Source organism: Giraffa tippelskirchi, chromosome 4 (assembly GCF_054371585.1).
Source record: "Giraffa tippelskirchi isolate mGirTip1 chromosome 4, T2T-mGirTip1v1.2.pri, whole genome shotgun sequence".
NCBI lineage: Eukaryota > Metazoa > Chordata > Mammalia > Artiodactyla > Giraffidae > Giraffa > Giraffa tippelskirchi.
The window spans coordinates 181,613,835-181,629,487 of NC_137278.1; the positions used below are offsets into that span (position 1 = coordinate 181,613,835).

At 35.5% G+C, this 15,653-nt stretch overlaps 1 protein-coding gene across 50 annotated transcripts in view; it reads left to right on the plus strand.

Annotated features, from left to right (window-relative positions):
* The window catches only part of SOX5 (SRY-box transcription factor 5), a 1,114,103-nt gene that overhangs the window by 859,251 nt on the left and 239,199 nt on the right, over nt 1-15,653 (plus strand). For all 50 annotated transcript variants that reach the window (XM_081482956.1, XM_081482931.1, XM_081482958.1 and 47 more), the window contains one exon: nt 4,217-4,303. In XM_081482956.1, the coding sequence (XP_081339082.1) occupies nt 4,217-4,303 (87 nt within the window). The remainder of the gene's footprint in view (nt 1-4,216; nt 4,304-15,653) is intronic.

Sequence of the window (15,653 nt, forward strand, 5' to 3'; positions counted from 1 at the left end):
ATCATAACATTCTGTCCTGATGGTAGAAAGAGACAAAAGTCACCCAGTTATAGTCATCTTACTAATATAGGTTGACTGATAAGGATAGCTTTCAGTTCTCTCTAATTTATCTTTTAGCTTCTTGCCTAATATTTATTTTATTTTTTTAAAAATATATATACATTTTTATGCTTCACCTGAAAAGGGGGGATTCTTGAATTAAGAGGTCGTGGTTTTGTATTCCATCTGTTCTACTTTCTGGCTAGGTGATGCCGGGTCTTGGTTTTCTTTCTGAGCCTTGGTTTTCTCATCTGCAAAATGGATATAATAACAATATACACCATTGACAAATTATTGTATCTGAAAGCATTCTATAAACTGAAATGCCATGCAATAACTAATATTATCCATCATGCTTATTTTAATATAGAGAACCCTAGCTTTAATTTTGATGGTAATCATGATACTCCGATGCCTGGGAGAAGTACATCTCAGGAGACTCTTTAAAGCATTTAAAATAAAACTGTGATACATCTTAATATGAAAGTAATGGCTAGTACAGAATTTAAACATTTGGAAATAACTATATGTCCAGAAACATGCCATACTCAATTGTATAAAATAACAATCCTAAGTATATATATATTTTAATTGCATTTTAGAAAATGTTTAGAAAATTGAATATTTAATAGATAACTACTCTCTCTTTGACTCCGTAAACACTGAAGCAGCCGTTACATAGTTGTGTCAGATTTCACTTTAATCATATTCACATATTAATGAACAGGTGTATTATAAATATTGAGATTTCTCCATTTGGTCTTTCGCAGTTCTAATCATTTATACTCTATGGGCTCTTTACTGTTTTCAGAGAAATTCAGTCACTGGTACATGTCCATTTATTGTGATCATTATTGTGAGATCATTTCTTAACATTTTTTCATGAACTACCAGTGGAAATAAGTTGGAACAGTAGCAGTTGTAGAATACCAAACATGCATTTGCTTAAAGCTCTTTGTTTTAGATTAATTCAAATAGAGGGGTGAAATGGGTGAAAAGATATGCTTTAGTTCCTCCTCGAGCTAGACAGTGTCAGAGTCCTGGTGAGAACCCAGATTGCTTGACATATAGCCCAACAGCCCTTCTGCTATGTGAATACATTTTCATTTCGATGCATATATCTGCTATATGGTCATAGGTTCTCTTTAAATCATCCAGAATTGCAAAGTTCAGAGTCATATAGTGGCACTACGTCCTGAACATAATGAAAGCTCTAAGGAATGTTGGCTTTTAATCTCTTCATGCTGATCATAGGAACGTATTACCCTGGGATATTCAATTTATCCTTTCAGATGTCTACTTCATCCATCCATTGGAGTTAATAACAAGAGTTTGTCTATCCATGACTGTTTTTCAGGTAAAATGCAGTGGTGTGTATGTATTGGAAAGAGCAAAGGCCTTGGGGTCCAATAAGTTGAAATTAGCTCCATATTGATCAAGTCATGATCTTTCTCAAAGCTTTTGTTTCTCAACGGTGAAACAGATGTACCAGTATATAATTCAGGAGATTATTATGAGAAGCTTGAGATACCACATGTAATGGACATGATCCACTATTTAGCACTTAACCTCAAAATAGTAGCTATCATTATCATTTGGTTGACAACAAGAGACTTAGGAATCTGTAGGGAAAACAAAACGAAACCTTAGGCCAAGACTCAGCTCTGCCCACTACATATTGTGAAACCTCAGACAAGTCCTTTGGTTTTTAAAAAAAAAAACCTGAAAGATAGATATAATAACATAATCTGAATGTTCAGGTGTTTGCTTTAATTAAATGAAAGAATGCTGGCAAAAGCATCTAGCATAGTTCCTGCACACAGGATGTTCAATACGTGTTTATTGAATCTGCGTTTTAAAGTATATACCTCATGCAAATTCCAAGTATTATTGTCTTTATTCATCCAAAGGTACAACAACCCTGAGTTAGATATATTTCTGATTTTACATCTTTCGAATTACTTCTTCTTAAAGAAGTTATTCATTTTTCTGTAGTATATGTTGAAAGTCAGGTACTTGGAAAAAAAGTGACTTTGTATGCGAACCTTCTATCTTCATGCAAGTTAATAAAGAGGCCAAGAATGTTCTGCAGGTTTCAGAAATCTGGAGGCTGTTTCTTTAACTCTGCAACTTAGACAGAAGACTTCTGTTTCTTTGTGAGCACACTACAGTGAATATTTTGTCTAGCTGCAGGGGAAAAGCTTTGTCATGGACTTTGCAGACAATAGCCTTAAAAGTAAAATGGTCTGCTTTTGGTGCTGGAGGTTCAGGGGCCTATTGTTAGTACACAATGAATTTCTATTGCTGCATTCCTGCTTTGCAAAGGTTTGTTAGCTTTTAGTGACTGACAGTACTCGATTGCAAATACCATATTGGCTGTGCCCTGTTTACATGCTACTCAAGAATTTTTGTAGGGTGCTGGAAAAAAGAAAACAGTGGTGTTTGTTTGACCTACTCTGATAAGGTTTAAAAAATGATTTCACTCAAAAAGTGTTTACTGGGAATGTAGACACATTGAAAATCCCTGTAGAAGTATTTTAAAGTTACTTTTAAAGCCTTAGTGAACAGAAATATTGATTGCAGTAAGAAGAGATTTAATGCATTTTATTACTCAGAATTGCCATTATCATCTTCAAAACAACATGGTAAACAAATAGGGATATTTTAAGAAAAAGTAAAATCTTTAGCATCCTTTTTCCTTAAATGTGACAAATGAAGAGTTATATTTTGTTACAAAGGAAAAAATGCATTTCACACATTCCATGTAAATGTGCGTACAGTAGTTGTGTGTGTGTTCACACTATATATACAAGCTATTGAAGAAGTAATTATTCAGATTTTTCACCATTTTATTTTCCCCAAGTTTTTGGCACGTGAAAAAGAAGGATGCATGTTGTCACAGTTTTTCCAAGGAACATTACACCTCACTTCATTGAAAACTCTACACAGGCTTCTTGACTCGGATAGCTGTTGTCTTTAAGATGAGGGCCTGAGAATAGTAGAAAGCATTAACCAAGGAGACGCTTTAAAAATGCATTTTATTGTGGGGAAAATTAACCCGTTTCTAATAATCTTATGGTCTCTAGGCCAGACGGTCCCTTTGATAAGTTAACATGTACTCCCTTTATGCTCTTAGTAGGGGGTAAACAAATGTCTGAACAAACACAAATACACATAAACACCAATGTGGAGAATGGCAGTGTGTGTCTTCGATCTAGATAATAAGTGTGGGTATTGTTATTTAGATGGAGCATACTGGGACACTTATCTTTTAGTACACACCATTTTCTAACTGAATGCAGTGCTAATCGCTGGATTGAAAGCCATTGTAATTGTGTACCCATCTAAATGCTGACAAGAATATACAATTACATTATTTGGAACTGAGTTTAATGTTTGGGTATTTTATTAGCATTTATGTTTACTTATACATTAAAATTCAACACAAAAGGAGATCAAAACCATGTGACAAAAAGAAGCAAGGATCAAACTACCACATAACTCTGCTCTCTAAAACCTCTGTGTCCTGTCTTAACACAGGGCATTTTAAGAGAGTATGATGCAAATCTGAAATAAGCAAGTAAGTTTCCATTACGGGCATTACTCTCGTCTCTAGATTTTGCAGTGTTTGTAAAGCTTCTTTTATACTAACTTATTTTTATATGTTCACGATACTGGCAAATCTTTCCACAGTGTGCTTACCACCACACGATGTTAAACACATATTATAAAGTGGATGTAATTGTAAACACACAGAGGGATATAATTACATGTAGCAGATTTAAGAGCTAATTCTTTGCCTTTTTTTTACTCTGCATTTTATCAACATAATTATTTTTTGACTGCAGACTAACACCCTGAAATTGACAAGCATCCATTATAGCAGGAATTTGTTCACCAAATTGAAAAACAATGAATTGCAGGTTTATATGTACCCATTGTCATAAAGAATTAGTTAGGCTTTGTTCCGCAAGAGGAAAAAGCTAATGATTTTGAAACAGCAGGTGACAAAACACATTCTTTTTTTTCCTCCCCTGTTATCAGTGTGTTGATGAAGTCATTATGAACTGGGGGCGGGGTAGGGGTGGCCTTATTTTTAGCAGATAGACTTTTAATGAACTGCATTAGAAAGATAGTCATGTTGATTTGCCTACCTTTCTTTTTTTCCTTTACTCAGAAACCCCCAGTATTGAAAAGCTACTCTCAAAAGACTGGAAAGACAAGCTTCTTGCAATGGGATCAGGGAACTTTGGTGAAATAAAAGGTAATATGTTTGCAATTATTTTGATCTAAAATGTACCAAAATGAGTCTGATATTTAGAAATATGGATGGTGGTAAACTACTTTTGCCCTCATGCATTCTGTTTTTGCTGTTTCTTCTTTCTCATTTGAAAGAGGATATACCAGAGTTCTTATTTTCTCTCTGTGCCTTATAAGAGTATGTTGTCTTAACAGAATGACCTATATTTTTAACAGTCTTTGGTTTTCATCATTTTTAAAAATTTTTAATGATTTACTTTATAAGTACAAACATATCTACAGCAGGGTTAAAACTGTATATTACAAGATAATTTCACACAGTCTACATATTAAAATTATGAATGTACATAATCTACATTTAAAACCAGGAATGATACAGGAAGAATATTTAATTCCTCATATGAAAATAAAGTCAAATGGTCATTTCAGTTAATTTAAAAGTGTGTTTTTTCGGAGCATAGTAGGCAACTCATGGTTTTCTAGTGTTGCCAATAGGACACTTTTGATTCTAAGTTCTAAAGGATTAATTTTAAGAAAAAATATACTTACCAATATTAATAGATTTTGTTACATATTACTTTGTATATTTTTGATAGAGACTGAATATATATTTAAAATATCACCAGATTTGTATTAATATACATGTAGAAATATGTGTATAAATAACTTTTTTGCATATGTCTGTTCATGCACGTGTTCTCCCAGTGAGAGGCAATCGTCTCTCAACATTCTGATACATCAGAGCATCCTAAAGAAAGGCAAACCATAGATCAGTCTGCTCAAAAGTTTGACTTAGGTGATATCAGCCATCTCAGACTGGAAAACTTCCAGAAGGTGTTTGAGTATTTCACTTTTCATCCAACTATTTGGAGTTTGGCTATGATTAGTTTTGAGTGGGTGGTAAGAGAATAAATTCCTGCTAATCCACAAATTAAGCAACCATAATCTATAATGAAATGAAATTCAAGCAAATAATAATTAATATCCCTTACAGAGCTTGAAGACAGAGGTTAAAGAGAACAGTGAAGTTTCTTATTTTTCTGAAGCAGCAGGTCCATTATTTTGTGGGATTTTAACCCATTTGCACCTGCGATATAGGACATATTCTCCAAGGTTCTTTATTCTGCTATGACCTGGGTAATAACTAAGAGCTGAGCCAAGAAGACCGCCTGTTCCCAGCCTTGTGATCTCATTCCATCGGAGGACAAGCGTGTTTCCCTACCTCGTTTTCCTCACAAGTCTAACTTGAAAGCAGCCAGCAGCAGTGATAATAAGCTTAGAGGAAAGAAGCTCTGCTGTCGGTTCAGGCTTGCCTGTGGGGTTAGTTCAGGAGGCTGCAGTACAGTCACAAAAGAAGTTTCTGCCTTTAATTTTGAGTTTTTTAAGCTGCATATTCAGAGCACAAGTTTGCTTATTGTCCTCTGTTTCTGTTCAAATAGCTGTTTTCTGATGCATTTTAAAAGCACCTGTAGATCTTTTTTCTGCTGGGGGGCACGGTTATTTGGTGCTTGGATCAGGTTTGGCAGAAAACCTGGAGGGGAAAGCACTATGTTACTTTTCCTACTGACTGCCCATGACAGTTGCAATTATTGTCCATTGTTCATAGCTGGCTCAGAAGTGGAGAGGGTACAATAGTATGTTGCCCTCTGGGGGTAAGGGAGTTTGACTTAATGGTTCTTGGGGGGTCAGACACTATGATTACGTGCTGCCCAGGAATGTGGTTTTCATGCCACCGGAGAAGAAGTTAGTTGATAACAATGGCCTAGCTGTTTGGCAGCTATTTTTTATGAGGCAAATAAGGGTGTAAGTCTCATGTATGTGTAGACTGTTTTCTGTCAGGGTAGGGAAGGATAAGCATGACCCTTTTATAATCTGAAAATATGAACTTACTCAAGTATTAGATAATTTATTAGTGATAATTTAGAGTAATGTAGTTGAGTAGAACCTTTGCTTATATTACTAAGTTTACAGCCTTTACAGTATTTGCTGAGTCTTCTTGTGGATTGAAACTTCTCTCCTCCACTTACACTGTTCAGTTTTCGCTTCATTTTTAAAAATCAATTCCAGGAAGCATGTGAGTGAGTGAGTGAATGTGCCTGTACATGTGTGTGTGTGTGTCCATGCTTGAGCATGTAAGACCGTAGCCAAGTGAGGGCAGAACACAGTTTCCGAGTGCTGCCTTCAGGTTGCTGTGAGTGAATTGCTTTCAGGGCATTTGGACAAAGACTAAACTTACAGCTTGTGTGTGTGTGTGTGTTTTAGTCACTAAGTCGTGTCCAACTCTTGCGATCCCATGGACTGTGCCTGCCAGACTCTTCTGTCCATGGGATTCTCCAGGCAAGAATACTGGAGTGGGTTGCCATTTCCTTCTCCAAGCTTACAGCTTGGTGAAGCTCAAAGAAGCATTTCTTACTATTACTTACTTAAAAAAGAAAAATCATAAACTTTTAAAATAGAAAAAATAAATTGTATCTGGTTTGGATAGCTTAGCTATCAATAAAGAGTTACCATACCCACTTAAATTCAATCTCATTTCTCAAGAAACAATGTGAGTTAGGAAAGGTCACCCACTTCTAAAAGCATAAAATTATTTTTCATGTTAGATTATCTTGCCTGTTAGAATTTAGACCATTTTATGGTCTATTACTTTGGAAATGTAAAGTAATTAGGCTTTAAAGTTACATTAGAAAACAATCCTCTGAAAAACATACAAAAAGGACAATAGATTCCATTTTCCAGGACAAAAGAGTTTGACTAAAAAGCTCTACTGATAGCAAACAGTCAATATATGTTATAAACATATTACCTGCCTAAAGAAATTACTTTTTCTTCTCTAATCAGTCATATAGTGTAACGAACCAGTTTACAGAGGTTTTGGCCTTATCTATAGCAAAAGCACTGAAGTAATGGTTGTGTGAAAGGTGAACAAATATATTTTATAGCCTCATAGTTACTGAGAAGGGGAAAAAACAGTGCCTGCACTCCAGTTGGCAGCCAGTAGCGTCACACATTGTTTCAGCTAGCATGAAATTCCATTACACTGAAGGTCGTTGCTTTGGCACTTCACCTGAGGACAGTATCTGGGGATCCATGGCAGCTTTGGCTAATCTAAACAGATCATTTGTTTTTCAACAAAGTCACTGCAAAATGTGTGTTTTACTGAGTTCAGTTTATTTGTAGAATTATAAAAAAAATATTTGCATGCAAAAATTCTCTTAAATATTTTTGTTTTGGTCAGGTTCTAAAAGCAGGGCGTTGTTTGAGAGGTGTTCTGGCTAGGCCACTCAGAAAAGCCTTAGATCAGTCTCTTTACTTGCTTTGTTTGAAGAATTCTTTACTCTTGCTTTCTTTCCCATTGATATCCCTATAGGCCCTTCTCACCCTGCTCAGGATGCATAAATTTAGGTCAACAAAGTGTCATATCTGATACTCAGGAAAATGCCAGCTGCAGTTGGTATAATGAAAAAATGGCTTTTTTGGAAAGCTATAATTTTTTTTTTTCTTTCTGGAAGATGGGGCATAAAGGCAAACACACCAAACAGCTCTAGAATGCCGATAATGAGTTCAAGGAAATAATATATTTAGCAATACTATGGTCTATCAGAACTCATGAATTAAAGACATGCTGTGTAGTTTCAACAAGTCGATTAAAGTAGACCCTCTCTTAGGTGACATAAAATCTTGAGAATTAAGAGATACGTAGATTTAGTATTGCCGGGATTTAAGATTGCCGGGAGAACTATCAATAACCTCAGATATGCAGATGACACCACCCTTATGGCAGAAAGTGAAGAAGAACTAAAGAGCCTCTTGATGAAGGTGAAAGAGGAGAGTGAAAAAGTTGGCTTAAAGCTCAACGTTCAGAAAACTAAGATCATGGCATCTGGTCCCATCACTCCATGGGAAATAGATGGGGAAACAGTGGAAACAGTGTCAGACTTTAGTTTTTTGGGCTCCAAAATCACTGCTGATGGTGATTGCAGCCATGAAATTAAAAGACGCTTACTCCTTGGAAGGAAGGTTATGGCCAACCTCGATAGCATATTTAAAAGCAGAGACATTACTTTGCCAACAAAAGTCCGTCTAGTCAAGGCTATGGTTTTTCCAGTGGTCATGTAAGGATGTGAGAGTTGGATGGTGAAGAAAGCTGAGCGCCGAAGAATTGATGCTTTTGAACTGTGGTGTTGGAGAAGACTCTTGAGAGTCCCTTGGACTGCAGGGAGATACAATCAATCCATCCTAAAAGAGATCAATCCTGGGTGTTCATTGGAAGGTCTGATGTTGAAGCTGAAACTCCAGTACTTTGGGCACCTCATACGAAGGGTTGACTCATTGGAAAAGACCCTAATGCTGGGTAGGATTGGGGGCGGGAGGAGAAGGGGACGACAGAGGATGAGATGGTTGGATGGCATCACCGACTCGATTGACATGGGTTTGGGTAGACTCCAGGAGTTGGTGATGGACAGAGAGGCCTGGCGTGCTGCAATTCATGGGGTCGCAAAGAGTTGGACACGACTGAGCGACTGAACTGAACTGAGATTTAGTATATGACTTGAAAGAGGTAATTCTCTTTAAATAGCATTAGAGAATTTGAAAATAAGCAGGCTTGGAACCAGAATCAGGTCTTAGGTAATAAATCTAGTAAAAGCTATCCTTGAGTTTTTGTAAATTTAAAACATGGAAACTAAAAATCTCAGCATTTAGATACGTTAGGATTTGTACAACTTTGGAAGTTGTTTTAAACTCATTCTTAAAAATCCAGTAACTATTTAAGAAACACACGTTTTGCTAATTACCTTGTGACTATTTCATTTGTGCATAAAATATATACATATATATTTATATATGTCTTCACATTTTTCAGAGGGGTTGGAAATGCTGATTATTTTCTGAGGGAACTGTTGGATCTAGAATTTGTTTAACATAAGAGACAGCCATAAGGAAGGTACATAACATATAGTCATTTACTTCTAAATAAAGTAAATGTTTAATGTTTTTAATCTACTAAGCTTGTTTTATAGTTCCTTGTAGTTGCTTATGAGTAATGTTTTCAGTTTTTGTAAAAACTATTTCATAAGAACTGAAGAAAGACTACTGGTGTGCAAAATATAAAATAAGTCTGGCAGTGTATATAAAAGCAGAAAGTGACTTTATGTTTTTTGCAAATCAATTACTTGCTCTGTCTTAGAAAGCCAGAGTACTTATGCCAGTGTAGAAGCACAGCAAGTGATAGAAAGAGAACAGTCAGCCACTGGCTCTCCTTGATCTGTAAATTGATAATCCAGTTCACCAGTTAAGAAGTTTTATACACCCTTTACAGAAGGCACTTAATAAAGCATGTTTTAAGCAGATACTGTTACATAGTTAACCTGGGTTTTATTATTGAAAATAAAAATATGCTCTCCTCCACATTTTCTCATTTAAAAATATATTCATTCACTTAACAAGTATTCATTTGTGCAAAGGGTGTGAAGATTCTAAAATTAAAATAATTATAAAAACATAATTTTTTAATTTTTCTTGTAGATGGGGACTCCAAAGCTTATGCCATCCAGATCACTGGATAATAGAATTAACCTAAATCCTTTTCCTTCTTGAAGTGAACAATTCTCTAACTAGAGAAAAATGATGCAGTCAAAAAGATGCGGTGTCTTGTTGCCCAGATTCTTTCAAGGACTTGTGGAAATCAAGCTACTCTTTTAGTTTGTTTCCTCATCCACTCATTTAAAAACAGTTGCACTAATTACATGCCCATTTATGTGCAGGCACTTTGTTAACATCTTCCTTACAGAATTATTGTAACAAAGTCATTTTATTCCCATTTTATGTAGGAAGAAATTGAATCTCAAAGAAAGAGGAGATTAACTATCCAAAACCATATATTTAGTTATGAGAGGGTCAAGATCTGACTTTAATTCTATCTTCAAAGCCTGTGCTGTTTACACGATGCTTGGTAGTCAGTCTCCAGTAAAGTTGGAATGGGTGATCTCTAAAATCCTCTAAAACTTGAAAACATATTCACACCTACGACAGCTAGATGAAGAGTCCCTCTAAGATGCACCCATCATTAGCCTACTCACATGGTGAACTGTCCTTGTACACTACCTACCTTACTAGTAGCCCACAGTTTGGAACCCAGTATGTATTTCATGAATGAATGACCAAACAATGCCATGTTTTGAGATAGTTATTATTGACTGTATTCCAGTCTCTACATGCAGCAAATGTAATGCTATATTTTTTTAAACTGTTGTTTTACATTTTAAGTACAATATCCAAGTAAGTGGATGGAATAAATTTGGGAAAAGTTTACAAAATTACAGTCTTCATTAAAAAGTAGACTTGTGTAATAAGAGATTATATAGAACTGTACTTATTTTTTATAGAAGGTAAGAATGGGACTTGTTTTCACTGCACAATGATAGTACCTACATCTTCAAAACATCCCAGGAACAAAATATCCAGTCATGGGGTAACAATGGTAAAGACCATAGCTACTTTTCAAGTGTTCCATTTCACTCTAATTGTAGTCGCTCCTAAAATTGATAGCTTTCTATAGTACATATATTTTAAAATCCAAGCCAAAGTCCACCATTTAAGATATTGAAGCAAAGGGAATTCTCTAGTGGTTAGGACTTTGTACTTTCACTGCTGCAGATTGGGGTTCAATCCCTGATGTTAGTTGAAACTGCAAGCCACCCAATGCAGCCAAAAAATAAAGGTATTGAAGCAAAAAGGAAATATTTTTTCAAAATAAGTTGTAGAAACCCAAAAGTAAGTATATTTGTCATATTAGCAATGTATACTAGAGTATCAATGTATACTGACATGTAATAAATGATAATAATACCCCTTATATAATTTTAATTGATTCCAATTTCTAAGAGTATCTATATTGCAGTAAAGGATATGTAATTAAATTTTATCGAAGTTTGATTGCATTCATTGTCAGTGAAAAAGACCAATTCACAGATGTTTGTAGGTTGGATAACTTAAATATTCCTTTGATGAATCACAATAATGTCATTCATACCTTGTGATGTTGGGGTCTATCGTTTTACTCTTCTTGGATAAGACTGCCACTGAAAAAAGCTTTAGTAATAAATTTAGAATAATTTAAGTTAGTTTCTATTCATTATATTTTTAGTTCATTCAACAAATACTGCTATCTGTCTTGCCATGTGCTATGTTCTGGAGATGTAATGATAGCAAATAGAGTAGACAGATTTCTGCCCTTCTGGAGCTTACAGTCTAGTAGAGACTCTTTCACTAGGCAGAATTTTTAAAGGGAACACAATTAATGACTTTTAGATCCTTCAAGTGGAATACCAATTGAAAGCAGCAACATTTCCATAAAAAAATTAAATTGAGTAGATTCCTATCCAAATTATAATAGTGATAATGTAAGGTATCAGTTCAGTTCAGTTCAGTTCAGTCGCTCAGTCATGTCCGAGCAACAAAAGAACAAAACATTCTGGCAAAGATTGACTATTGCTTTGAAACAAAGAACTAAGTGTGCGGTAATGTTTCCGAGGGAAGAAACACGATCTCTAATTTACTTTTAGTGTTGAAATTCTAGGACTTTTCTTTTCCTGAGTAGTGACTCTTCCTTCCTTTTATTTTTCCTTTAGTTGGATCAAAACTTCCAAAAACTTACTGTGATTTTGATTGTTCAACTTCAAGCCAAATATCTATTCTATTTTGGTAGAACAATATTCAGGAAATATCAGCTTCCAAAGATTTTTTTCTCATTATATCAAATGTATTTGAAACCATCCTTAATTTAAATAGTCCCGATAAGGGTTTTTTTCTATTTGCATCGAATTGTACATTATCTGTCAATTAAGGACTTTGTTCTTAAGTTTATTTATTTAATTCATTTAATAGTAAGTTATGGGGTGTTTTGGCTACCCTGTTGACTCAGATAATAAAGAATCTGCCTGCAATGCGGGAGATCCGGGTTCTATCCCTAGGTTAGGAAGATCCCCTGGAGAAAAGAATGGCAACCCACTCTGGTATTCTTGCCTGGAGAATTCCATGGACAGGGGAGTCTGGCGGACTCTAGTCCATGGGGTCACAGAGAGTTGGACATGACCAAGGACTAACACACACACACACACTGGGTGTCTACCATGTGTGAGGCACTACTCGGGGGATATAGTGTTGAACAAAACAAGCTAGTATTCTGCTATCATGGAGCTTATTCTCTGCTGGGAGATTCAATAAATAAATATCAGTAACAACACAGCATATGGTGGTGACTACTAAGTACAGAATAAAGATGGAGTCGCGTGATAGAAGAGGAGGTGGTGGCTTTTTTAATTTCAGTGTTCAGGAAAAGCACTCTGGGAGAGGAGTTGGCATTTAAGTTACTATTTGGATGGATTGGAGTCAATTGGTCAGTTGGTTGGTTGGTTATCTCCTCCCTTTAAATGTAGTCTCTGTGAAGAAGACATTCTGTCCGGCTTGTACAATGTAGCACCCTGAACTCCTAAATAGTGTGAAGCATACAGGAGGAATTCTGTGGATATATGTTGAGTGAATGAAAGAAAAAACCAAAAAGCTAGTAGTTCTTTACTAGGGAAATTTGGTAATGTCTGGAGACATTTTGAGGTGTTACAGCTAGGCAGGGTGTGCTACCAGCATCTACACCACATGACTCCCCTAAAAGTGAAGCATCCAAACTAAAATGCCCATGGCACTGAGATTGAGAAACCCTAGGTGAAGAGTTTACCAGAGGGAAATATTTGAAATACAGAGGCCTTAAAATGGGAACAAGTTGCAGATTAGTATTAGGGAAACTGAAAGAAAGCAATAGGACTAAAGTATTTTGGCAAGAGAAAATGGGAGAAGATAATGCCAAAGAAGGCAAGGACCTGATCATTCAGGGCTCTGTAAGGGCAGGGAGTTTGGAGTTTATTCTATGTCCAGTATAAAGCTTTGAAATGGTTTTATTCTGTTGCGTGACGTGAGCTGATGCGTGTGCATGCTACGTCACTTCAATCGTGTCCGATTCTTTCCGGCCCCATGGACTGTAGCCTGCCAGGCTCCTCTGTCAATGGGATTCTCCAGGCAAGAATACTGGAGTGAGTTGCCATTCCCTTCTCTAGGGGATCTTCCTGACCCAGGGATCAAACCCGAGTCTCCTGCCTTACAGGCAGATTCTTTACTGCTAAGCCACCCAGGAAGCCTGACATGATCTGGCATGTCTTTCTAAATGACCACTCTGAACTTGTGCTTGGAGAATGGGTTATAGTAGGAGAAGTAGAAGATAGCATGTTTAGAAACTGTTGGGGGAGTCACGGCGAGAGAGAGATGGTAGTAGCCTGAAATGAGGGGCATTAGTGGAAATGAAAATACATGTACTGATTTATAGTATGGTCTAAGGATGAGAGGATTCCCAGTGAATCAGATACGGAAGATGAAAGAATATAAACAATGTTTACGTGGTTATATCTCTTCCTGAGGTTGGAATGACTGGAGCTAGTTCCCTTCCTTTATGACTTCCCTCACATTGGGTTAAGGAATGTTCTGATGTGCACTTCTGCTCTGGAACCTACAGAATTAAAAGAATTGCTCTCGTATTAACCATTCTATAGTCACTAGGCAGTAGAAAGAACTGAAACATAAGATATTTTTGTCTCTTAAGTAAGCCTTCATTCTTAGGGAATCGAAGCAAGATTAGCATAAATTAAAACACACAAGAGTGCAAGTAACTGATACATGAAAGATGAAGGGAAGTGGGATAAAGGTTCACAGAGTTTGAATTGAACAGAGACAATAAAATTAGATTTCAAGTAAATCTTATTGATGTCTGTGTGATTAAGTGAAGACAGGATTTGTTAATATTTCATATACTGAACTCCAAAATGATATTTGTTTGTACTCATTATCAAATGTATATATTTCTTTGTACATTGGTGTTATATCAGCTATAAAATAGATAATGGCACCGTAAGCTTTTAAATTATACTTCTATGTATTTACAGGAAATGCATATATTTGCCAGGTAATAATAATAATAGTAATAATATTCATTGTAGAAGATTTTCTAAATGTAGCAAATATAAAAAGATTAAAATGACCCATTTAATGACCCATCACCTAGAAATAAGCACTACTGATATATAGATAAACTTTCTTCCAGTCTTTTTTTCTATAAATGTAGATATGTGCATGCCTTGAAGTGTTTACACAAATGTTTCATTTCTATCCAACTTTTTCACCTAACTTTATGTCATGAACAAGTTCCTATATTATAAAATATTCTTAAGATACTTTTTCTTCATGGGCACAAAATACTACCATATGGATGTCCTGTAATTATTTGATGATGTGGTATTTAGATTGTTTCTAATATTTCATTTAAGAACTTTATTAATACTTCATTTCCTGCAGTTTTCTTGGGTTATATTTTTAGAAATGAAACTACCTCCTTGATTCTTACCCATAAACCAAACCCTTTCTCAGACCTTTGCTCTCAGTAAATGGTTCTTGCATCTTGCCAAAAATCTGGGATTTGTCCTGAATCTCCTTATGAGTATCATAAAACGTGATATGTGTCACATTTCCCAGTGTATATTCTGAGAAATGTGATAGCGATTTACTCCTCTGCTGATGGTGTATGAAGATGTACATTTTACCATCATTTGAATATTTTCATTGAAATATCTTTCCAATATATATTTAGATTATTTAATATTAGGATTCTAATTAGAATAGTCATATTGTTATTATTCCTATAAAAATTTTCTTCTGCTTAATGGAATCCAAATATCTGGAGTATAATAAATCCTTAACAATTTATTGACCACCTGTCCTGATTAAGACTAAGAATTGATAATAAGGAGTATATGGTATGTTTCTTGCCTTCTATTCCACTCAGAACTTCCTTTCTGGGTATTTGTTCTATAGCCTATATAAATTATATTTGAAATTTTATTTCCATTTCAAATGGGCACATGAAAATCATAAGCTACTAACTGTAGCTACTACTTCCTAAAAGCATGTGTTTTTTCAGCATAAATTGATGAAGAGAAATGTAGTAACATGGGGAATGGTGACTGAGTTATAATAGATCTTTCTATCTAATTTACATATACAGGTGGCAAATACATTATTGAAGTAGTGCTTAGTGTCTTATGTTTGAAGTGAAAACCATAATTAAAAAGTGTGTTCTTTCCTATTGCTAGTTCTTTACCATAGGGGTCTTGTCTATCTGATGAATCTTAAAAGAACAATTAAAAGTGATATTTTTTCTATTTCAATGAACCGCTCACATTTCTGGTGTAACAAATCAGTATTTTATCCTGACTTAGAAGATTCACTGGCGTGGTTTAAGTATCTCAAACATA